Source organism: Gouania willdenowi, chromosome 8, assembly GCF_900634775.1.
Source record: "Gouania willdenowi chromosome 8, fGouWil2.1, whole genome shotgun sequence".
Taxonomy (NCBI): Eukaryota; Metazoa; Chordata; class Actinopteri; order Blenniiformes; family Gobiesocidae; genus Gouania; species Gouania willdenowi.
The window spans coordinates 28713720-28737394 of NC_041051.1; the positions used below are offsets into that span (position 1 = coordinate 28713720).

At 41.5% G+C, this 23675-nt stretch overlaps 1 protein-coding gene across 1 annotated transcript; it reads right to left on the minus strand.

The window, feature by feature from the left end:
* Positions 1-347: 347 nt before the first annotated feature.
* col1a1a (collagen, type I, alpha 1a) lies at positions 348-17989 on the minus strand. Its single transcript, XM_028456193.1, has 49 exons — positions 17723-17989; positions 15708-15899; positions 15483-15502; positions 15110-15145; positions 14250-14342; positions 11976-12044; positions 11841-11885; positions 11304-11357; positions 11169-11222; positions 11031-11084; positions 10902-10955; positions 10764-10817; positions 10336-10380; positions 10161-10214; positions 10004-10048; positions 9811-9864; positions 9374-9472; positions 9249-9293; positions 8993-9091; positions 8716-8769; positions 8526-8633; positions 8339-8392; positions 8150-8248; positions 8000-8053; positions 7809-7907; positions 7653-7706; positions 7509-7562; positions 7322-7429; positions 7162-7206; positions 5693-5791; positions 5480-5587; positions 5233-5394; positions 4888-4941; positions 4700-4807; positions 4507-4560; positions 4344-4397; positions 4092-4253; positions 3878-3985; positions 3556-3663; positions 3396-3449; positions 2787-2894; positions 2618-2671; positions 2416-2523; positions 2272-2325; positions 2079-2186; positions 1635-1914; positions 1363-1553; positions 983-1225; positions 348-759 (listed from the first exon to the last, which is right to left on the minus strand). Exons 1-49 carry the CDS (start codon positions 17802-17804, stop codon positions 613-615), a joined length of 4341 nt encoding a protein of 1446 aa, XP_028311994.1. The 5' UTR covers positions 17805-17989; the 3' UTR covers positions 348-612.
* Between the last annotated feature and the right edge of the window lie 5686 nt (positions 17990-23675).

Genomic DNA, 23675 nt, shown 5'->3' on the forward strand with positions numbered 1-23675 from the left:
AGTTGGGTGGAGGTTTCTTGCGTTGGTGGAGAGGGAGGAGGCCAGAACGACAGAGACAAAGATGGCTGTCAGTTTCACCGTTTATTCATCATCACCTGAAACGTGGTACAAAGCATTCGGGTTCTGTCTGTCGGGACTGTCCGTTCATTCCCCTCGCCTCAGAGGTGAATCAAACACAAAAGTCAGCTGTGTGTTCTCTGTTGTAAACTCCAGACAGGCCTGCGTTGGCCGGATGAAGAGAGGGGGGAGGATTTTTACACTTTACAGAGGCATATATTATTTTCTTGTTGCCAGTGAAACAAAAGGTCTTCTCTACAGGATCCTTGGTGTTGGTGATGGGGGGGGGGAAAAAAACAAAAAAGAAGACAGAAAAAGTAGTGGTCCCAAACGCGACAATGACACCGCCACATTGCCGCCATCTTTGTTCTTGCTGAAGTGCAGGTTTTAAAACAACGGCCGAAAAGACACCAGGGGTGGGAGTTTTCAGACAACTGGCATTAGAGGAATGTTTTGGTGGGATTTTTTCTTTAAGGAGAGATGACTGCTAAAAAAAAAATGAAACACACACACTCGCACGCACACAACAACAATTTCAAGTCCAGATTTCTCTTTTTACAAGAAACAGACGGGTCCAACTTCAAGGCCAAACTCTTGGTCTGGAGCACCAACGTCAATAGGAGCGATATCAATGATTGGCAGGCGAGATGTTTTTGTTGTCTTGTAATCGATGACTGTCTTGCCCCATGTTCCGGTGTGTGACTGAAGAAAGAGAAGAAGAAAAAGAGAGTAAGTTTAGACACCAAAGATGGCTAGCGTACCATTAAAGACTAAAGGGTGTTAGGATTTAATCAAAATCATATGAGTGAGTCATTATCTTTAATAATGTGAATCTTTGACCTATGATTGTTTCCTGTGCGTATTTGGCTTCTGTTAGCATTGCAAGTTTATATGATTCAGTGCGTATCCAAGAATCTCCTCTTACCGTGCAGCCATCCTCCAGTACACTGTAGGTGAAACGGCTGTTGCCCTCGGCTTTGATCTCGATCTCGTTGGAGCCCTGGAGCATGAGGGACTTCTTGAGATTGCCGGCGGTGGCATCCATGTAGGCAACGCTGTTCTTGCAGTGGTAGGTGATGTTTTGGGATGCTTCGGTGGACATCAGACGCAGGAAGGTCAGCTGGATGTTGACATCCTCAGGCTGGGAGCCCTCGCTGCCGTAATCAAACTGTGGAAACCAAAGAGAAGTAATCACTGACCGTAACTGTGAGGTGAAAGGAAAGGTGCATAGAAAAAAAATACTAATGGAAATGGAAGGTAAATGAGCAGAACTGGGACTTAAACAAGAGGAAAGCGGATGCTTACCTGGAAACCGTCATTCATGGTCTCTCCGAACCATACGTGTTTCTTCTCCTTGATGTTCTTGCTGATGTACCAGTTCTTCTTGGAAACTTCACTCTGAACAGGTGATACACAGGTCTCTCCCGTCTCCATGTTGCAGTAGACCTTGATGGCATCCTGAGTGCAGCCCTGATCAGGATCAATCCAGTACTCGCCTGTAGAACAACAAGTCCAGGTTCATAAAAATCCAAACTCATCATTGAAGACTATACAAAAAGTTATCTGTAAAGCCTTACCGCTCTTCCAGTCAGGGTGGCACATCTTCAGGTCTCGGCAGGTTCTGGCAGGGTTCTTGCGGGTTCCGTCTGGGCTACGGATCTGCTCAATCTGCTGACTCAGGCTCTTCAGGGTGCCGTCCACCTCCAGGTCGCGGTCACGGAGAACGCTAGCATCATCAGCACGGAACATGCGGAAGGGATCAGGGGCCTTCTCCTGGGGCTGGGAAATGAAACCAAGGTCGAATCCACCACCAGGGGCACCAGGTGCTCCAGCAGGTCCAGGAGGTCCAGGAGGACCCTAGTCAAAAAGAAGTAGCATGGGCATTCTTGATTAGTTCAGTTTTTCATTGACACATCTAAATAAGGTTGCAGTTAAAATGATGATTTGCTATTCCCAGCAAAACCAATGGACGTTATGATACACATTGAATGAGTGACTAGTTAATCAAATGGTGGACTTACAGAAGGTCCCATCTCTCCAGAGCGTCCACGAGGTCCAGGAGGTCCAGTAGGTCCAGGCAGACCACTCATACCATCCTTACCAGGAGAACCAGCAGATCCAGCAGGTCCCTAAAGGTGGCAAGAAGATCAAGGTTGATTGTCATGTTCTGCAAGAGTGCAGTAATTCACAACAAGTAAAGATCTAAGAACATACTCTAGGTCCGACGGGTCCAGCAGAACCAGCTGGTCCTGGCTCACCAGAAGATCCCTAAGATTGAAATAGAATAAATTATTCATCTATGTACTGTAAACAGTGTTTCTATTCATCCTGAGTAAGCACAAAAACAAGGAATCATACAGCGGCTCCAGGAGATCCCTGCATGCCGGTGAATCCACGGTGTCCCTTCATGCCTCTCTCTCCGGCCTCTCCGGTCTCACCCTTGTCTCCACGAGCTCCGGCACTTCCCTGTTTAGGAGTAGAATTTGCAGATTTTAGTTATTCTCTCTCAGTGGTGTATAATGTAAACAAGAACTTTATTATCGGTTGTGATGTTACTTACGCTAGGGCCTCGAGGTCCAGCAGGACCAGCAGGGCCGGAGGGGCCAGCAGGTCCCTGGAACACAGAAATATCTTAATTTATGTACACATAGCAGCATAAATACTCAATAAATAATTGTTATTAAAAAACCAACTCCACATTTAAAATCTAAAGTGACTAAAAAACTCACAGACTCTCCACGGTCACCAGTCTTTCCAGCGGGTCCAGCGGGTCCAGGAGGACCAGAGGGTCCGGGGGCACCAGGAGCTCCAGAGGGGCCAGACTCTCCACGGTCTCCCTAGAACACAGTGTAAAAAGCATAAAGGCTTTGTAGTAAGTCTGGATCAATGTTCCCGTTGCTCAGTGGTAGAAAGTTGGTCATCCAATAACCAAAGTGTTGTCCGTTCAAATCAAGCTCTATTCAGGTCATTGTTGTTGTCTTTGGGCAAGGCACTTTAGTCACATTGCCTCAAATGAATTGTGCATAAATATTGGTGGTGGTCACAGGGGCCATAGGCACAAATGGGCAGCCATACTTCTGTCAGTATGCGCCAAGGCAGCCGTGAGTATAATTCCATGAAAGCTTACCACCACTGGTGTGAATGAGTAAGGTATCTGTAAAGCACTTTGGGTGTCATTAAAAGCGCCATATAAATCCAAGCCATTATTATTATTCTGTAGTGACAAGCATGTGTTTGACTTAAGTAAAAATTCTGGTTGTCATCTTGGATATAGTTTTAGATATTTTTTTAACACCACTTAAGGCCAAAAATGTCTGATTGGTGATGGATGAACTCACTTTAGGTCCAGCAGCTCCATCACGACCAGATGATCCCTCATTACCGGGGCTTCCCTAAAGCATGAACAGATACATTCACAGATTAGCAAATGACATTAACAAAGTAGTGTAAAAAGAAAGTGACACAGCTTTCCACTCAGGCAAGGTTTTGGGCTTATACCTCACGTCCAGGCTCTCCAGGGGCTCCAGCCAGACCAGAGGGTCCCATGGGACCAGGAGGTCCACGCTCGCCACCGGGTCCACTGGGTCCTGGCTTTCCAAGCTCACCCTGTGGGCAACACAGCCAGAGTCAGTTTGCATCAATCACATTTTCTGATTTACTTGAACTGAAAATGGCGTATTTTGTGGCTATTGACATTGTAAACCTTAGCTTCTCTCGAAGAAGTTTTTTTTATATTTAAGTGAATTAAATGGCATTTAGTTAAAAACAGCACATGGTAATTTAGTGAAGCTATTGTTTCAGAGGAACAATCTAGACTCACAGAAGGTCCAGGAAGACCAGGGAAACCTCTCTCTCCTCTTGTGCCAGGCAGACCTACAATACCACGCTGTCCTGCAATACCATGTGGTCCAGGAATACCAGCGCTACCCTGCAGGAGGTGATAAGGGAGAGAATATTTGACGCAATCCAATCTGGCAACTTTTATATTCATTGAATGTCAGCCGTATTGAAGTTTTATGGTAAATACAACTTACGGAAGGACCGTCAGAACCAGGGCTACCCTTCTCTCCTGCAGGTCCTGGGACTCCGGCACTACCAACCTCACCAGGGCGACCAGCAGGTCCAGTCTCACCACGGTTTCCTTTTGGTCCCTCTTTGCCAGCGGGGCCAGAAGGTCCAGGAGGTCCAGAATTGCCCTGAATAATGAGGAAGAGGAATATATCACCTATGCATGAAAAGTAAACAAAAAAGAAAATCATAACTTCTTAAATCTGAAAATAACTTACAGCGGGGCCAGGAGGTCCAACTCTGCCAGCAGCACCAGGGAAACCAGTAGCACCCTACATGGATAGACACATGACAAAGTTGGATTGGGAGCTTCTCCTGATATGTAAATGGTAGTGGAAATAAAGTGGTTAGTGTAAACTCTTTATTGTACGGAAAACGTACAGGAGAACCGGCGGGTCCCCGAGCTCCCTTGGATCCAGTGTTTCCAACAGGACCCTGAAAAGAAATAAGCAAGTGTTAAAGAGAAATGAGAAAAGGTTCAAGAAACATACTGTGCAGAATATAGACATAAAATGTCATCATTGAGTACACACAATGTATAAAAAATAATTTGTGACAATACAAGATCACGAACCTGGGGTCCAGGAGCACCGGTGGGCCCAGCAGGACCAGGAGAACCAACATCGCCCTTAGCACCATTGTCTCCAGCCTCTCCCTTTGCACCAGGCTGTCCATCACCACCCTGTGAAGAAATAAAGATAGCTAAGCTATATTAAGAGTAAAGTAAGTTAAAAGTAAGAGATTTTTGGAAAAAGCTCTTACAGGTGGTCCAGCGAATCCAGCAGGTCCAGGGGGTCCGGCCTCACCACGCTCACCCTGTTAAAATATTTTGGGACCCAAGAACAATTATAAAGACATCCTTAGTTACCTTTTTTAAATTATTTGAAATTAAGGATTTTAAAGGAATTAGTCTGTGATCTAATATTTTTATTTAACAAATTGACACTACAGGACATGGGACTGGATAAAACACCAAGATATCTTTAAAAGACAATAACCCATTTATTCCAAAGAATGCAACACAGAAATGGGATGGAATTAAGCACATTAGACACTGCCATACAGGATTTGAGTCTCTTGGTATCTGGACTTAAAATCACTACTTACAGGGCCTCCACGGGCTCCAGCAGGTCCAACGGGGCCAGCAGCACCAGGCTCTCCTTTATCTCCTGAGGGTCCAGCAGGTCCAGGAAGACCAATGGGTCCAGTCAAACCACGAGCACCATCCTTGCCAGGTGCTCCATCAACACCCTTTCCTCCTTGATCACCCTTTAATATAGTATTGTTGTACACAATGTTATGATTGAGGAATGCATTAGCAATTCTGAATGCAGTAGTAAAAAAAAACCCTCACTCTGTCTCCTCTCAGTCCTGGAAGACCAGCAGCACCACGCTCACCAGGCATTCCTTGCAGTCCAGGAGGACCCTGAGCTCCAGGAGATCCGGGGGTACCAGCATCTCCCTGAAGGAGAAAGAAAAATATTTCAAAACCAACATAATGGTCATGTCAAGAACTTGAATAATACCCTAAACCTTTTCATTTTGTAAAAAAATTGCCCCTAACTACCTTGGCACCCTCATTTCCAGCCGATCCGGGGGCTCCACGAGCACCAGCGGGTCCAATGGCACCAGGGGCACCACGCTCGCCAGGGAATCCACGGTCACCCTGAGGGAAAACGTTAGAGTTTTAGGTTTAAATGAAAAAAGTCACGCTGGGAATGACAAACTGTCATCGTGCGATATTATTCAGAGCGTTATTTCTGTATCAAGATAATCCTCCTTTGGTATTATAATGAGCAGCAGTATGCCCTAACCTTGTTGCCAATTCACCACCAACTTTCCTCCCTGGGACTACCTTGATAATTGAATGACCAATACACAATAAGAACAAGTTTGGTCTGACAAAATCAACAATTTGTAATAGTCCGTACTTTTACTTTACCTTTCATTATAGCATTGAAGTATTTGTATCTACTTGTCCTTTGGTTAGCATGATAAACACACAGCTAGCTGATAGTTTAGCTGGTCTTGCTTTATTTTTTCAACAAAAAAAGACATCTTTAATGGTATTTATGTAACAAATAATTAAAAATCTAGATGCGGGGAGGCCCAGTGATTCACAGTGATCAGTAAATAGTACAATGGCCTGCAGAATGATATTAATTTTAAGCTAACAGGTTGTTGGTGAGTGCCCACTTATTCTTTGACAACTGTACATGTGCTAGAGTTTGTGAAGGATTCCTCCAGGTATTTAAAATAGAAGTGTGTGCAACCAGCCTGGAATGGGTGGAGAAAAGTGTCAGGTGTGATGTGTGATCAGCAATAAATAAAGGAAAGGTGTTCATGATGGTAGTGAAAGCAGCCATGTTGTATGGCTTAGAGACAGTGGCACTAAGGAATAGACAGGAGGCAGAGCTGGAGGTAGCAGAGATTAAATGGTTGAGGTTCTCTTTGGGATTGAGTAGGATAGATAGGATCAGAAATGAGTACATCAGAGAGATGGCACAGATGTTTAGATGTTAGATGTTTGAGATAAAATCAGAGAGGCCACACTGAGATGGGAGGGACAGTGAATATATCAGTAGAAGGATGCTGTGGTTGGAACTTCCAAGAGGAAGACCGAAGAAGAAATTAATGTTTATGTATTGAGAGATGACTTGAAGTAAGTTGGTGTGTGAGAAAATGATGCAGAAGGTTTGGATAGATGGACAATTCACTGTGGCAACCCATGAAGGGAACAGCCAAAAGGAAAAGAAGTGTCACTGCTTGTAAGATCTACTGGATTCTCTAAACTGACAGAATTAGCCTTGCGAGAGAGAGAGGAATCCTGTCCAAGAGCGATATGCTTTAGCACCTCTGCCCAGGACAGAAAATGAATTTGAAAAAGATTTGTTGAGTAGCTTGGTATATTTGCTCAGTATCCTTTAAAGCCAGTAAGTATTGACAGTGATGGTCTAGCTTTGTTGATAATCAGTGAATTAATTGTATGGTAATATAATAGCAAATGTAATTGTGATTATGATCATAGCAACTTACTCTTGATCCAGCAGGTCCTGGGGCTCCAGCCTCACCGGGCACACCCTAGACAAGAGAGATTTGAAGTTGTGCAAAATCAAGTTCGTAAGCCAAATACTTTGAAGTTGGTTATGTCTACTAACACATGTTAGCATATTCATTAGTATGATGAAGACATTACCTGCTCTCCAGGCTTGCCACTTTCACCAACAGCACCCTGAGGTCCTGGGAGACCCTGGAATCCTGGACCTCCAGCAGCTCCCTGTTCTCCTCTCTCACCAGAAGGACCCTAAATACGACCAGATCACAATTTGTCAGGGAATGACGAATTTGAAAGTGAACGTTTTTGTGTCTAAGTGATTACTTACAGCAGGTCCGGGTGCACCCTGGGCACCAACTTCACCGTCTTTTCCAGGAGCTCCCTAAGAAGAAGAACAGCTGTGTATTTAGACTTAAGGCCCACACGCATAAGTTCTATGCTAGTAAGTGTTATGAACTCAATAGAAACTTACAGCAGGGCCAGTGGGTCCCATCACGCCTCTCTCACCAGACTTTCCAGCCTCACCCTATGCAGTAGAAATCAACAGAACCAGAGATCATGAGTTCAGGGATCACCTCAGAAGTTTTAGTTCGACTGTTTGGTATTGTGGGTGTTAAATTATTCTCACAGCAGCTCCTTTGAGTCCTGGGAATCCCATGACTCCGGGCTGGCCTCTAGCACCAACAGGGCCTGGAGGTCCAGGGCGACCATCTTGTCCGGGGGATCCCTATGAGGATTTTTTCATAGATTTAGAAGATTATGGGAAGTGTATTTAGATTTAGATTCAGATTAGTTTTATTTGACTGAACAGGAACTCACAGCAGTTCCTGTCTTGCCATCAGGTCCAGGGCTGCCAGGGCTGCCAGTCATACCCTAAAGAACAAATGTCAGAAGTGAGTGAGGGTAAGTGAGGGTCTGTGAGATAAGAAGAGGATTATTTTGCAATTTGTTTAATCATACAAATCGCACCTTTGCTCCTGGAAGACCAGGCTCACCAGTTCGACCAGGCTCACCAGTAGCTCCCTTAGCTCCTACGCCACCAGGTGCACCACGCTCACCAGCTGCACCCTAGGTGGGAGGTTGGACAATGATAAGTTAAGTTACAATTTTGAATACAGTAGGAATTAACATTATACATCATGGTTTTGGTGAACTTACTCTGGCTCCTGCAGGGCCATCAGAACCAGGAAAACCACGACCACCAGGGGCACCCTGATGGTAGAAGCAAATTTACCTTATTTAGCTTTACAAACAAGTAGATGTTGCAGCTAACAAGAAACCAAAACACACATGATCTTAAGTATTCACACAACATTGTACAGTTAAAATAAATTAAAAAGCATACTCTCTCTCCTGGAGCTCCACGAGCCCCTGCAACACCAGGCTCTCCTCTGGCTCCTCTCTTGCCTTCTTCACCGGCAGGTCCAGGGGTTCCTGTAACTCCAGCTGCACCCTGGAGAAAATGCCAAAGAGATAAGAAGCTGAATGAATATGTTCATTTGGGGAGGTTTTTCACTGATTTGGGGTAAACCTACAGCTTCGCCCTTGGCACCAGCCTCTCCCTTGGCTCCTGGGGCACCGATTTCACCCTGTGAGAATGCACAAAATAAAGATTAAAAACAAAACCAAACAACAAAAACATTACAGTGAAAACCATAACAATTGATGAGAAGTTATTAACCTATTGGTAAATCTGTATCAAAGAACCACAGCTTTGCTTATTCAGTGAGTAAACACTTTGCCATAAGTTTCATTAACAAAGATTTATACAGACACATAAATCACTTTGTTTAAAAAAAACATTCTACTCACATTGTTACCCTTGGCTCCGGGGGCACCAACAGCACCCTGAGGTCCTGGAGGTCCACGGGGTCCAGGGAAACCAGGAGCTCCAGCAGCTCCAGCAGCACCCTGCAGGGGGCAGCAGACAACAATTCATAAACTACGCAGCCTCAAACTGACCTTAGATTAAGCATTAATGCACTATACTTAATTGTTAAGGCCAACATGGTACCCAAACTCATTAACCTAATATGGAGGAAGTAAATGTTTATGGAAAGTTACTCACAGGGTTTCCTTTGGCTCCAGGGGCTCCATCTGTTCCAGGGTTTCCCTAAAAGAAAGAACAATTCAAGCATGAACATGTCTTTTATGACTCTTTTGTGCCTGAGCCTGCCTAAGATGTACACTCACAGAAGGTCCAGCTGCACCAGCAGGTCCGGGGGTTCCAGGCTCACCACGGGCACCAGCGGGTCCCTCGGATCCACGAGACCCCTGAGGTCCAGCATCTCCCTGCACAGAGTGAAGTTTTTGGAAGCTAGTAAAGCCAGAGTAGGACCTCCAATGAAAAATAAAGATAACTAATGAGAGTAATTGAATCCTAAAAACTCAAAGCAACACTAAGGATAAACCAATGTCTTTTTAAAACAGAAAAATATAATATAATCCTAAATTCAGTGTTATAGAAATTCATATTGAACTAATATGAAATGCATTAAGTCTATCAAATAATGTTGAATGAGTGAGAAGATAGCGTTATATGATGCTATAACTTTACAATGAAAATGTAACATTTTTAAAGTAGAAAGTGCTGAAAAGCAAAGTATGCATTATGTTTGACTTGGTTGTACCTTGGCTCCAGGGCCACCAGGGAATCCAGGAGGTCCAGAGGGGCCAGTGGGACCCTGAGAGCAAAAGATCATAGATATTCAGACGAAGATGAGATATCTAACTAATAAATTTGATATGGTAACCTTAATAAGGTACAATCACCACTCTCCTTTAAGACATTTCATAATAGCTAGACCTTGAAATTAGACTTACAGGGGGTCCGGCAGCACCGGCAGCACCATCGTTACCACGAGCTCCCTGCATCAAAATAACAAACCCAATAAGTCATTCGGTTTGCTTGCAAATGAATTGGCTATGGTTTAATTGGTTGGCATAGGATGTGACCATGCATGTCTGAGTGTAGACTCACGGCAGCTCCAGAAGGACCAGTGCGACCTCTCTCACCTGGCAGACCACGAGGTCCCTGAGGAAGACCACAATAGGATAAGCTCACTTTGTATTGACAAGTACTAAACTTCAGTTGAGGTGAGGAACAAGATTGCAACTACTTTTTGTAACTGAGAAAAATAGCTTGTTTTACTCACCATAGCACCAGGAGTGCCGTTCTCACCAGAGGCTCCAGCCTCTCCCTAGATGGAAACAATTAAATACAGGAGAGTGAGCTGAAGAAAACAATACAAACTGAAGACTAAAATATCAGTTGAAGGCTCGCAACCATTGTTGCTAGCTTGACCTTTACTTTGCTTATGGCTGCTACAAGTAGCAGCTATTATATTACTAGCTGCCATGTTGCTGAAAAGAAAATTCTTTTGATTTAGTCTATTCCTTGAGTTGTGAATATGTCTTAATGGTCAAGTAACATTTCTCACTGTAAAACAACGACAATTAAAGAACTTTATACAAGTGAAAAGGCATCATCTTGAAGTAGGCTACTTTTGGTCACTGTTACTGCCCAAGTAATTATTGGATGTTTAGATGGACATGTGTTTAAAATAACAAAAAGAACATGCACCTTTGGACCAGCAGGGCCAGAATCTCCCTTAGCACCATCAAGACCACTGAATCCCTGAAAAGAATACATTTGTTAATTTTGAGATCTTTATCATGATGACAGTAGAAAATCTCAGGTGGACTGGTTGATGCAACTCACTCTGTGTCCCTTGATACCAGGCAGTCCAGGGGTTCCTGGGAAGCCACGAGCTCCCTAAAGAAAGAAAAAAAACCGTTATCCCATCTCAGTTGTTAAGAATTTAAAGTAGATGTGTGTCTGGCTCCTTACCTGTGGGCCAGAGGGTCCGCGCTCACCGCCACGACCAGGTTTGCCAGACTCACCCTGAAAGCAAGAAAGGTTTAATGATGAACAAATGTTTTGAGGATTTTGAGTATTTAAGCAACAAAAAAAATCTGGTTCACTTACATCCTCTCCGTTCTTTCCAGGGGGGCCGGCAGGACCACGGGGACCCATGGGACCCTGACAGAAAGACACCAAAGGTAAGAAAGTCAACAGGCAGGTGCTCAGGTGTTATTTTCACCCATTGTTGGTAATACTCACAGCAGATCCAGCCTCACCAGGCTCACCAGGGGGGCCAGTGAATCCTTGAGGTCCCTGTATAGAGAAACAATCAAAAATACAGAAGTTAGTAAGGGATCTGGTTTTAGGAGATGAGAGAATACTGTATCTGGTTTTAAAGATCCCTGAGGTGAATTGCCTTGATACCTTAATTGTAGAGAATTTAATGATCAGGTCACTCAAAGGTGTTAATAACAGAAAATTGGCTTTAAATCCTCAAATCTTTATTGACAATGAGTTTTACTAACGTTTGGTAGCAAACATGTCTCACTGGGATGTCAAACTTCTGCTAAATTTTGTTGAATCCCAAGCTTTGGCCTTTAAGTATTGTTTGCATTTTTAATCTTTACATGTCCTCTGTTCCTTATATCTATGATTTCCCACCAGCAATTATTAAAGTTCTTGTTTAATGACCCTAAAAGATATGTGTGAAAGTATTGCCAAAGTTTCTGACTAATGCAGTAATCAAAGAAAACCATTAAGTAGTTGTTGATGAAATCAAAAAGACACTAGACTTACACTGGAACCAGCAGGTCCAGGAGGTCCACGAGGTCCCATTGGTCCCTGTCAATCAAAAAGAGCCCACGTTCGATGATCCACTGCTATTAGTAATGTTAAGATACATTTGCATGTATTTATGGAAGCACATCCTACCATAGGGCCAGGAACAGGCATGGCAGGTGATTTGTCATCGAAGCCGCCGGACATCTGAGGGGAGAAGTTCTGTTGGGGAAAAAAGATTTGTTATTCACTGACAAAAATGTATGAAGATACTGAGCTTACTGAGCTCTAGTGTTACACGGATAAAGAAGTGATATTCAAATGAAAGTGTAGAATGTAAGAAAAACAGCGTGTTGACATGAATTTGACTGTATGTAAAATATTTAGATAAATCTTCATAAACTCTATTAAATAAAACTTAACAAAAAGTACAAAAATAACTCCTCTCTGCTTACATATCTCCACAACTATTACCACTGCAGACATGATATAAAACTTCCAGTTTGATAACAGAAATAGCAGTTGGCGTGTTATTGTGTTCCTTAATAATAATATTGTTATTCCATTTGATTTTTCAAAGGGATTTTCTAGGGAACTACTGATACCTTTAAGAGGACAATGACTAGTTTGCTATAAACATCTAAACGGACAATTAAAAATATAATGAAATGCCTACATAGTAAAGAGTGAGCAAACGAAGGTGGCATATTAGGTAAAACTTGTTTTTATGAAGAACTGAAATGGAAATCCATACATTTTGAACCTCTTATAAACCTCGAAAGATTAGATAAGCAGCAAATTTGGATAGAGCATTTGATGTCATCAAGTTGCTAAATATACAGATTTTCTCAATCAAATTTCCAAATCTTTTCTCTCCTTTATCGCCAAACCTCAAGCTACTACGTAAATGATTTGATTTTAAGGCAAGGATACCAATTCCTGATATTATTCATCTGAGTTTTGATTGCATTAACTTCTAATCAAAGGTACACTATTATTACTATACCGATGAATAATATAGGAAGATTATGCCTTTTTAACAGAAATTAAAATGTCAGCTTGCTCTCTGTTGTCGTTTTTTTTTTTACCTTTATTTAAGCAGGAAAATTTTAATGAGCTTAAGAATTGTCACCGTTTGGGTATTACAATATTACAATATTTGAGTGTAATTATAATATAAAAAATTATAATATTATACAGAGAAAGTCATTTAGGTTAGCATACAAACAATAGCATCCTTTGAGGGAACATTACATGATGTTAGCTGAGTATAATTATAATTACAATTCTACACACCAGAGCGCTCAGAAATGGTTAAATCAGATAAAAGACCTTTGTAAAGATTGATTATTTCATGTTCTAACTATTAGCTTGGGGAAATCGATTAGCATCTCAATGCTAATCTTACAATAGCATAGGATACTATTCAGCAATAGCATGTTTTCATATTTTTAGATTTGCATAGCCTTCCCAGAGCAGATCCTACACTCCATTAGCAGTGAATTAGTTAAAATAACTGATAAAATAAATAATCTGCACAGTAACAAGGTTCATGTAGGTTTATTTATTGCTAAACTAAGATGTTTAGGCCACTGGTGTGTAATTGTGGGAATTTCACTTTTCGTGGGAAGATAAGACCTTCCACTGATTACTCTGAAATGCAGCTTGTGTTTTTAAGCTCTCAAAATTCATCTTCAAATGATTTCATTACACTCTAAGCCATGACCTTTGAATAGATTTTCATGAATAAAGCAGTTTGTTAATAGGAGCCCTCAATATATTAAGACAATATAAAATTTTAAATGACAAAATACTAAATAATCACATTTATTTGATATTTATATCCTAATTAATAATTATGTACAAATGTTAACTTTGTTTTAATTCTAAATCAATTAGTAGGCTAAGTTGAACCACATTTAGTTGTTGTGGCATCTTTCCGTTCAGTTAAATAAGTCATGACCTTCTGACCCCTTATTTTAACTCACACTTGATGTTGTTGTTATGAGTCGTTTTGAATATAATGTTTTAACTTTTCATACTTTTGACTTAGAGTTGGACAAAGTTGGCTGAAACTTACACATTTGACATGTAAAACAAACACCCAACAGGAAGGACTACATGAATAAAGGTGGAATACATTTTAGTATAAATATTTAGTATTTTGTTTAACTATCCCTTTTACTTATACCTATCATGAAGAATTAAAATGTAATTTACTACTGTACTACTGTTTAAATTGTGCAGGCAAGTAGTTCGTGTGTAAAACACAAATTTGGTTTATTTCTCTGTGACCATGTGAGAAAACGTAAATGGCGTCAGCAAAGCCACGCCTCCTCCATAAAATCAACCATGTGCATTAAGGTCATGTAACCGTTTTTAGAATCAAATGGGTTAAAAACAGTTATAAAATAATCAACTACTTACTCCACCGAGGCCAGGGGGGCCAGGGGGGCCAGGAGGTCCCTGTGATCCAGGCGCACCTGGGATACCATCGTTACCAGGGGGGCCAGCAGGACCCTGGGGTTAAAAAGACAACAGGGAGTTAAAATTACATGTCTGTGTTGGAAGGTCACATGACTGCCTGTGAGAGTGACATCATCAGACTAAATCTGGGTGTTAAATGTTATATTTCCTTTTTGTCTGCCATCAAATCTGTCCATAATGAAAGAGACTGAGGAATTTGCATTGGGTGGTAAACGAGAGTTTAGTGGTGAAGAAAACTTTCTCATGATGGGTTTTATTAACCGTTTCTAACTGAGAAAACCAAGTTCTGCTCATGTTAAAAGTTGTGGATGTGAATCGTTTTCATCACTGTTATTTAATTGTTACTTTTGTCACGACTTTGTGCTGCGATGCAATCAAATGTGCTCAAGTTTAGTTCTCCAGAAGTTACCTCACGTAGTTCTACTAAAGAACACGATAGAGATTCCTTAATATGATCAAAAGTAGTTCCAACATTAAAATGTGTCAAATATTACAGGTGTTGGTGAAATCCAATAGATTTCAATGATTTTGATAAGATATTCCCGTTGTATAATACGTCAAACTCAATCCTATTTAATGTTACAACAATAAGGCATGTCAGGTTTATTTAGAATTCCTCACATTTTAGGCTCTGATCTTTAAAGTCTTAAAGTAAACACGAGCACTTTCTGATGATCTGTCACTGTCTCTGCGTGAGCGCCGACATAAACACATATGACCTTAGAGTTGGCCCTCAGAAGGCATCGTGTTATTAGATTGTGCCACAAGGGAATTAAAATGTAAAGCAAACAGTAGCTTACCGGGTCTCCCTTAGGTCCACGTGGTCCTTTGGGTCCCTGAGGTAGGAAGAGGTTAAAAAGATCTTAATTTAACAGAAAAAAATACTAATTTTATAGGGTAGACTTTGACTATATGGATCAACTATCAGAATCAGAAAAAGTTTTATTACCAAGTAGTTTACAACACAAGGAATTTGTCTTGGTGGATGGTGCAAAAACAGAAATGGTAGGATAATAATAAAAATATGAATAATAATGACAATATATATATGTGTGTGTAGTGCACAACTATGTCACTGAGCTTAAAGAATTGTTTGTATCATTAATTTATGAAGTCAAAATAACAATAAACTATTATTGCATGATGATTAAAAAAACAGTACAAATTATTTACCTCAACTGGTCCTTGGAAACCTTCATGATACAATAGGAAGACAGAAACAGAAAAGAAGTGGGATAATTAAAGAGAATACAATCCAATAGCTTTTAGATGCATCTAATAAATCACATACATGTCTTTAATGTGCAGCCAAGTGTGAGATGAAAAAAGGTGATTAAGTGGAGAAAAAGTAGCCTTAATGTTGTTGGTGCTGTGCTTTTGTAATGCAGGGAGGGTTACCGTCATCGGGGCAGACTGGGCAGCACTCGTCGTGGGGGATGATGGGGTTGGGGCAGTCGGTGGTGTCCTCGCAGATGACCTCATCGCACATCACTGTGCCGCTGTCACACACACAGATCTGACATGGCTCTGGTTTCCACACGTCACGGTCAGCAAACACCTGGCCGTCCAAGGTGCAGCTTGTGTCCAATTCTGAGGGTGATGATGGACATGGGAACAGGTGAGAGGCATGAACGCACACACACACACACACACACACACACACACACACACACACACACACACACAGATACATACAGGTGCACACGCATGTTCACAGAAAAAATAGATATCATAATAAATAATAACAATTATTATTGTAATAATATGTTTAGTGACCCCACAATAGGCCACAAAAAATACATAAAATGTACAAAAAATAATAATTAAAAAAAACAAAAAAATTAAAATATAAGGAATACAAATTAAAAAAAAAAAAAAAAAAAAAAAAAAAAAAAACTTATGGAAACTATATTTTAAGTTATCAATTTTTTTCAGAAATAAATCCTTATCTCTCTGGCCTCATCATCACTTTAAGCTGATTAGGCTGCTTTAAAGCCCATTAGAAAACAGCAGATTATCCCAAAATCCACCATTTGTTAGTAAATGGTTTAAAAGGTAACATTAGTTCACCCTTCAGGGGAGTTTGTGTTTGTACAGATTTGAACAGGAAACTAGGGCCTCAGTATCAAACCAGAAAGGTCAAAGGTGACTGGGAGGCCATGCTGGGGATGAATGCAGGTCATGCAGTGGTTTTGCTTGGAAAGGTGCTCGTTGCCCACAGATCAAGGAGCGATCTTCCTTTCAGCTGTGAGTCAACGTTAAGTCTACACTGCTGCTCATTTGTATGTATCGGGATCATCTAAACTTAAGCGAGGTTCCTTTTAGAGGATTTATAAATCTCCCAGCGTGCCAAAGTGCTGAGCTCAGAGAGGAGCTGCAGACGCTCGACTTGGCAGAAGCTGGTGGAAACACTCTGCATGTGTTTGTAATTAGGAAAGGGTGGAAAGAAGGAGGGGAAAGGAGGAGGTGGAAAGAGACAGAGAGAGAGAGAGACGTGGCGTCCAGATGTGTCTTCAGATGTGCAGACGAGCCTCTGGGTGGCGCTATGAGACAGTAGGCATGGTTGAAAGCACATCTGCTTTGGATAGACAGCCAAGTGGTCGAGTCCTTCTCAGACTAGAGGAGAAACATCTGGAAAAGTAGATTTTCAGCTCTGAGGTTCTCGTCTCCAGAGTTTTCCTTTGTCTGCTCGCAAGAGCAATATGTTGGAACTCGGAAGGGAAACTGTTCTATGCCGCAGTCATCAAACTCAAATCAGATGAAACAATCTCATCCTTTTTAAAATAAACTCTTGGAATTGTTTCAAGCCAAAAGTTTTTTTTTATATACCTGTGTGACAGATATACATAAAAACCTGTCCAACTCTAGTCTTGGCCTCAGGCTGTTTCTCTGCAGGCCTTGATCAGGCTTTGGCAACATTTACAAGCAGACCTGCTATTCATGGTGAAGTCACCACATTCAGCTGTGTCAAGCAACTAAAATGAATCAAAAGGACAGAGAAGGAAACTAATTCTTTAAAAGGACAGAGTTCAAATATGTGCATTTCTCTTAGTCTCCGCTGAAAAAGCTTTGCCTGAAGGAAAGACTGGAAAACCTGCAGCAACTCGTTCTGCATGCTCAGTGGAGGGAGGGGGGGCAGAAAGTCGTAAAGGAACGCAAGCAGAGGCAGGGAAGGAGAGGCCTTGAGATGCTCAGTGCATTACGTACACCATCTACTGCTTCTCTATCCTTTTATTTACAGAGAAAAGTGAACAACGCATCAAAGTTCTTATTCTTGCATCAGTTTATCTTTCCTCCTCTTCTAGGTCTAGCCGTGCAGCAACTCAGTCCACCAGTCAAAAACCATTTAAAAGGTCTGGATGACAAAACAAAAAAAGCGATGAGAAGCTCCGGTAAACAGTGATGAAACTTACTGTCTTCCTCGCCCTGCGCTCTGACCAAGAGCACTGCTGCGCCGAGCAGCAGCGCAAGCCGCAAATCCACAAAGCTGAACATGTCTAGATGCCACTAGACATGTAGACTCTTTGAGGCAAGAGAGGAAAGAAAAAAGCTGGGGAGGTTATCTTTCTGCTAAACTCCACTCATACACGGATGTTTGGGGCAGGGTCCGTTCTTCGGTTCACAGTCCTCCTGACCCCAGCAGAAAACTCCCTACTGCCTACACTCACTTTCCACTGGGGCTTTTATATGGGAGTCAGAAGAACTGGGAGGTTCTGGGGATCCAGGGGGGGGACGCACCCTCATTACTCTCCTCCTGCAGCTGGAGCTTACGTTTAGGGAAGACAAGAATGGACACCTCCTTCAAAGGAAAAAAAAAACCTGAGGAAAAGACAGAAAGAATAAGAAAAACAGAAGGTCCCTCCTTCTATAACTTCACAGCAGAAGAGTTGGAGTTTTGGAAGCAGAGGAGAAGGAAGGAAGGGGGGCGGCTGCACTGGAGGAAACCTGATCCATAGGAGCATCAGAGGGTCGGAAGAGGATCTTGTCCTGAAACGGAGCTGTACTTCATCTAGTCTTTAGTTTTGGTTCTGCTTCCTGACTCCATGATGATCTAATAGCGGCCTGCTAAAGGCCCAGTCCGCCACATCCATCCAGCATTGAGCTGGATCTGAGCACGTTGTGGTGATATAGCCTCAGCAGCCTGGGTGTTTAACATGTTCTGACCAGAGCTGTGGATGCACAGATGTTTGCTTTAAATCTTGGATGTCACTCAGACTTGCTGGCTTTGAAAAGTTGGACTAAGAAGTTCTTTTAGTGATTGTCTGGTGATGCATAAATCTTCCACTGAACGGCTAAGAAGGTCTTTTATTCTGGCAGCAGTCCGTTATTTTAATGAACATTTGTGAATTGTTGCAATGTCTGTTCTGTGGAAGCTCTAAATCATATGGCATTTTTATTATATTTTATCTATTTCTTTAAATTTTTTTTAATTGTATGTGCTTTTAACATCATGTTGTGGACTGTGTGTGTAGACCGTGCAACTCTGTGGCAAATAAGTTTAATAAAGTTTCTCTAATCTAAGTTAAGGAAAGGTAGACCTTTTGAAACGCAAGTAATCCCATCAACCACTGCACTGCCAAACAACCCCAAAATAATCTTTTTTATCTTTTGCATGAATCTAATTTAATCTACTTGGAATCATCATAGCTTCAACACACTGACTCCTGAAGTCTCCAAATATAGCTCATATTTTAAAACAAAAGCCCTGAAGTGAAGCAATTTTCACTAACGCCATACAAACAGCTATATTGGTATAATGGTACCACTTTAACTTCCGTTTCGTCCCTTTGTATGTTTGCCTTGAGTCACTGTGCACAGGATAAGCATAAAGGAAGATGGATTTGTGTATAATAAAGGTGGGATGATGTATCGTGCAACAAAATATTGCATTATTAAACTTTCACAAGATGACTCGTCGCAATTATTAAAAAATTTCACATGATTTACTACACATCAAATTATTATTTGTTTTTATTTTCACTATTCCTATTAAGTTGAAAAGGTCCTACCCAGAGTACAAATATATTTTCAAAGTTAAAGTAAAATAAAAGCATGGTTACTTTACAACATATTTTTTTGTCTTTTTTTCCTTTCAAAAAATATTGTATCATTACCACGAGTCCATCATCGTATATCATATTGTATTGTGAACTCAGAGCATTGTCCCACTTCTATTGTATAACTATAAATCATGGGGATGTACATTTGCGACCCTACAATCCTGTTGCTAGAGGTTCGCACTAACCCCCAATTTCCACTGGATGCGGCTCCGCTGCGGAACGTCACCGCCGCGTCACCGGAGCTGATAGGTTTCCATTTTAGTCTATGTGATAATTTCCACCGGGTCCGCTGCGGTGCGTGTCTGCTCCTTCCCAGATGCGGTAGTCCGGTGCCCTGTGCCAGATATACGCAGGGCTTCTATCTCTGGCAGACACCGGAGCACGACGCATCAATCAGCACAGAGCAAATGAAGCTAAACAGGAAATTAAGCACGTACTCCGCAATAAAATATCGGGTTACTTTTCAAAATAAAACACTTCAGATTATATTTCAAGTAAATACATCCCCAAAACGTCATAATGTGTAAAAACAAATTCACATCCACTATATTGATTCCTCTCATACTGTAACTACACTGTAAACTGCAGCAACTTTGATTTAGTTCATGTTTGAATGGTGCAGTTTTATCTCTTCTCTGTTGGCTGTTGCTAAAAAATGTGTGTATGACAAATCCAGAGATTCCAACTTTCTTGTTCTCCTTCGTTAGGAATACTGACCTGTTTGTCTGTTTATTGTTGCGTTTATAACACATACATTTAACTGCGTTCTCGCGCGATTATATAAATATTGTGAGAACTGATCTGTCTCGTGACGTCACAGTCGTTCAAACGGAGAGCACCGCGGCGCACTCCAAACGCAACCGGTGTGAATTACCGGACAGCGGTGAAATACCGGATCGGTGCCGTGGCGCAGCGGAGACGTATCCAGTGGAAACTCCGGGTAAAGATCCTTCTTGTCATTTATTGGCAAAATCTTCAAAAATGTTGCCCATTAACTGAAAATTTTCAATTTTAAAAACTCAATGTAGTCGTCAAGTTGTATTGTTGAAGTTTTTTTCCATTTACTTCTACTGGTATGTTTTGCTTTAGCAAGAACACAGAACTTTGTGGAGTCGAAAGTAAAAATCTGTTTCAATGCAGATCCACAACATATATTCTAGGTAATTTAAGGGTAAAGGATGCAATGGTTTGTGGTCACAAACTATCAACTGGCAATTAAGTAATCCAGCTACTTAATTTTTCTTCTTTAAATTTAGAGTTCCACGAGTCATGTTTTAAACAGAGTTATACTGTCCTGTGTCAACTAGTCCCCACAGTGTGAGCTCTTACAGCTTCTATGCTTGATGATGTTGCAGCAACCAGTAACCACCCCCTTAAAAAGGTTTATGTAGAAGTGAGGCTGCTTTAACATGGGGATAGTAGACTCGTGCCAAATGGGCAGAGACTAATTTTACCACCTTGATTTGGCTTAAATTGCATTCACAGTGCAATTTTGGAATCACTCCAAACAGTAAAGGTTGCTTGAGCTGCTTGCTTGGTGTGTCGTGAAGGTGTGTAGATTCTATTTTCTCCTCAAAAAACATGAAAAGAAGCAGCACGTCTTATCTATTGGTCAAAGCGTGCAAAAAATTCTGCCTTTTCCTGCCAACAGATGATATGGCGAACAATCCAGCACTTCTTTCACCATGTTGGCGGTACTTCTTCCCACCTATAATACTGTACTCTCTACGTCATCATCAATACTCCCTATGATTGGTCTAAGCCAAGCATGGCTGTGTTTGTAGTGCAACGAAATTGCTCTAGACTTTAATTGAAAATGCGCCAAGACATGGGGAAACAGTCCAACTAGAATTCAAAGAAGTAGACTTTCTTTGTTTGCATGTTCACACTGGCTCAAATGAAGGGGACCTACCAGACAAAAGGAATCCTAGAGCGATGAAAACGCTCTAGGATTTGCAGGTGTGAACAGACCCTTGAGCTAATTCTAGTTAATGTATAACCAGAACGTTGGCATCCAATCCACAGACAACAGTCAGCTAGTTTAGTGTGTATATGTATATATTCTGTTTTTTTATTGTTTTTGTTAATTTGTATATGTATATATTCTGTTTTATTGTTTTTATTGTGCAATTTGCTTTTTTGCAACATTTTTTTCCTCTTTCTGTATGTACTGTGTACAGGTCCATGTATATACAGTATATTCCTATTTATCTGCTGCTGAAACTCTGCAAATCTCTCCTTTGTGGGACATTTTTTTTTTTTTTTAAAGGATATCTTATCTTAATGCCATGCATAAAGGTGTCTTAGTGAGGTCCCTTAGGTCTACCTTGGGGGCTAATCGGGCCTACTAGATGGCTTGCCAGCCCTAGAACATATGTTTCTGGACTGCAAAACAAGAAACCAAGCGTCTTAGTTCAGGCTTATCGTATGAACAATTTGGGAAACTTGATTTCCAGTGAGACACAGGATTAAAAGCAATATATTCAAATGACCTGCATTCACATACAATAAATGTAGATCAACATGTGTCAAGTCCGAAACCCATTTCATGTGCAAATTTTGCCAGTTTTAATTTAAAGGGAGTATATAGTGTTTCACAGTCAAATATGAACTTGGCTTTAATGACAACCTGCGCCTCATAGACAGAACGATAGAGAGTCTGAGGGTCAATGATTTTGTTATAAGAGATTTTTACCAGTTGGTTTATGTACTGTACCAGACCATCAGATACATAAATGTAGTCTGTTGACAGCACTAAACACACTGCAGAGCAAGTTTTTAACCCATCAATCCATCCATTTTCCAACCTGCTTGCTCCTTTTCAGAGTCGTGGGTGTATGCTGATGCCTATTTCCAGCTGTCTTCGGGTACTACACTTTACACGTTATTCAAGTGGCAAAAACAATTGTAGTTGCTCTCTTTGTTTTCATTGTAAAGCCTGAAAGCTGAAAATCTAAACCTCCTTACCCGGACTATAGTTCAATGTGTTAAACTCAATGTCTGTGTGGCCAAAATAATTAGAGAATTAGCAGTGTTACAAAGGAATTTAACGATCGTAAACTAAAACGTTCCAGAATTAAATCTCAATTATCTGTTAATGGGAGTTTTTTGTTGCAGTAGACGTAAGTCCTAAATTGCGGCACGTGTTAAAAAAAGAGAAATATCTTCCTTTAGGAAGATGATTTTAAAATAGAAACTCAGTAACTGGGAAAAGCAAACATGTAATTTGTGCTTAAAGACATTGTTCGAAGGTCCAATATTTGAAAAGGCAGTACTTTGCTATTTATTTGCTATTTATTTGCAACCATGGATCAGTGGTAGAGGGGGTCGTCCAAAAACCAAAGGGTTGAGGGCTCGAATCCTGCTCTATCCAAGTCATTGTCAATGTGTCTTTGGGCAAGGCTCTTTACCCACATTGCCTCGCATGAATGTTGCTCAGTGGTAAAATCTTGGCTGTCCAATAACCAAAGGTGGTTCAAATCCAGATCTATTCAGGTCATTGTTGTTGTGTCCTTGGGCAAGACACTTTACCCACCTCTTAAGAATTGTGCATCAATGTTGGTGGTGGTCAGAGGGGCCGTAGGCGCGAAATCGCAGCGACGCTTCTGTCATTATTGCCCCAGGGCACCTGTAGCTACATTGTAGCTTACCACCACCAGTATGACTGGTGTGAGGGATGTCTGTACTTGCATTGAGTCTCTTTGAAAAAAGTGCTATATAAATATTAGCCATTATTATTATCATAAAGGAAGGAAACAAGAACCCAAGCCTGTATTTCTTCTGTTGATCTTTGAATACCTGATAAGCTTAAGATAAGATGGACAGAGGAAAACCTGGATGATGGTTTGCATCTTTGTATAAAAGGTTACGAGGCTAGTTTCTCAGAGCAGCAGTTTTGGGCAAGTGGCTTCTGTTTGGAAATGCCTGCACAATTATGGGGTCTGCAGACATTATGATTGTTATTGGCCCTGAATAATAAAAGCCTGTTAGTGTTTAGGCTTCTGTAGTACCATCTCCCCCTCCCCCAAGTCCAAATAAAGATTTACACAGGTGATTTTCTAGACCCCCCCATCACACCCCACCCCACCCAGCCTCTCCTGCAAAGGCAACAGCGCCGGCCCGGCTGCAGGTGAGCTGTAATTAAGCAGAAAGCAGACATTATGAAGCAGATGAGCTGCAGCAGCCGCAGCTCTCTGCCATCTGATCCACGTAGCACAGTCTGAAGCTGGCCAGGCAAGCCTCTAATCACTCCTCCTCTCTGCTCCGCTCTGCCTTTGACACACACACGCACACGCACGCACACACA

Excerpts from the sequence above, each read along its gene's own strand:
- col1a1a (XM_028456193.1), bottom strand. The coding sequence starts at position 17,804 with ATGTTCAGCTTTGTGGATTTGCGGCTTGCGCTGCTGCTCGGCGCAGCA. Across the intron at positions 15,146-15,482 it reads GTTTCCAAGGACCAGTTGAG|GGACCCAAAGGACCACGTGG; the intron begins GTAAATAATTTG and ends TTCCTACCTCAG. Across the intron at positions 7,430-7,508 it reads AGGGTGCACCCGGACCTGCT|GGTCCTTCTGGTGAGAGAGG; the intron begins GTAAGTAATCAC and ends GGTCGTATTTAG.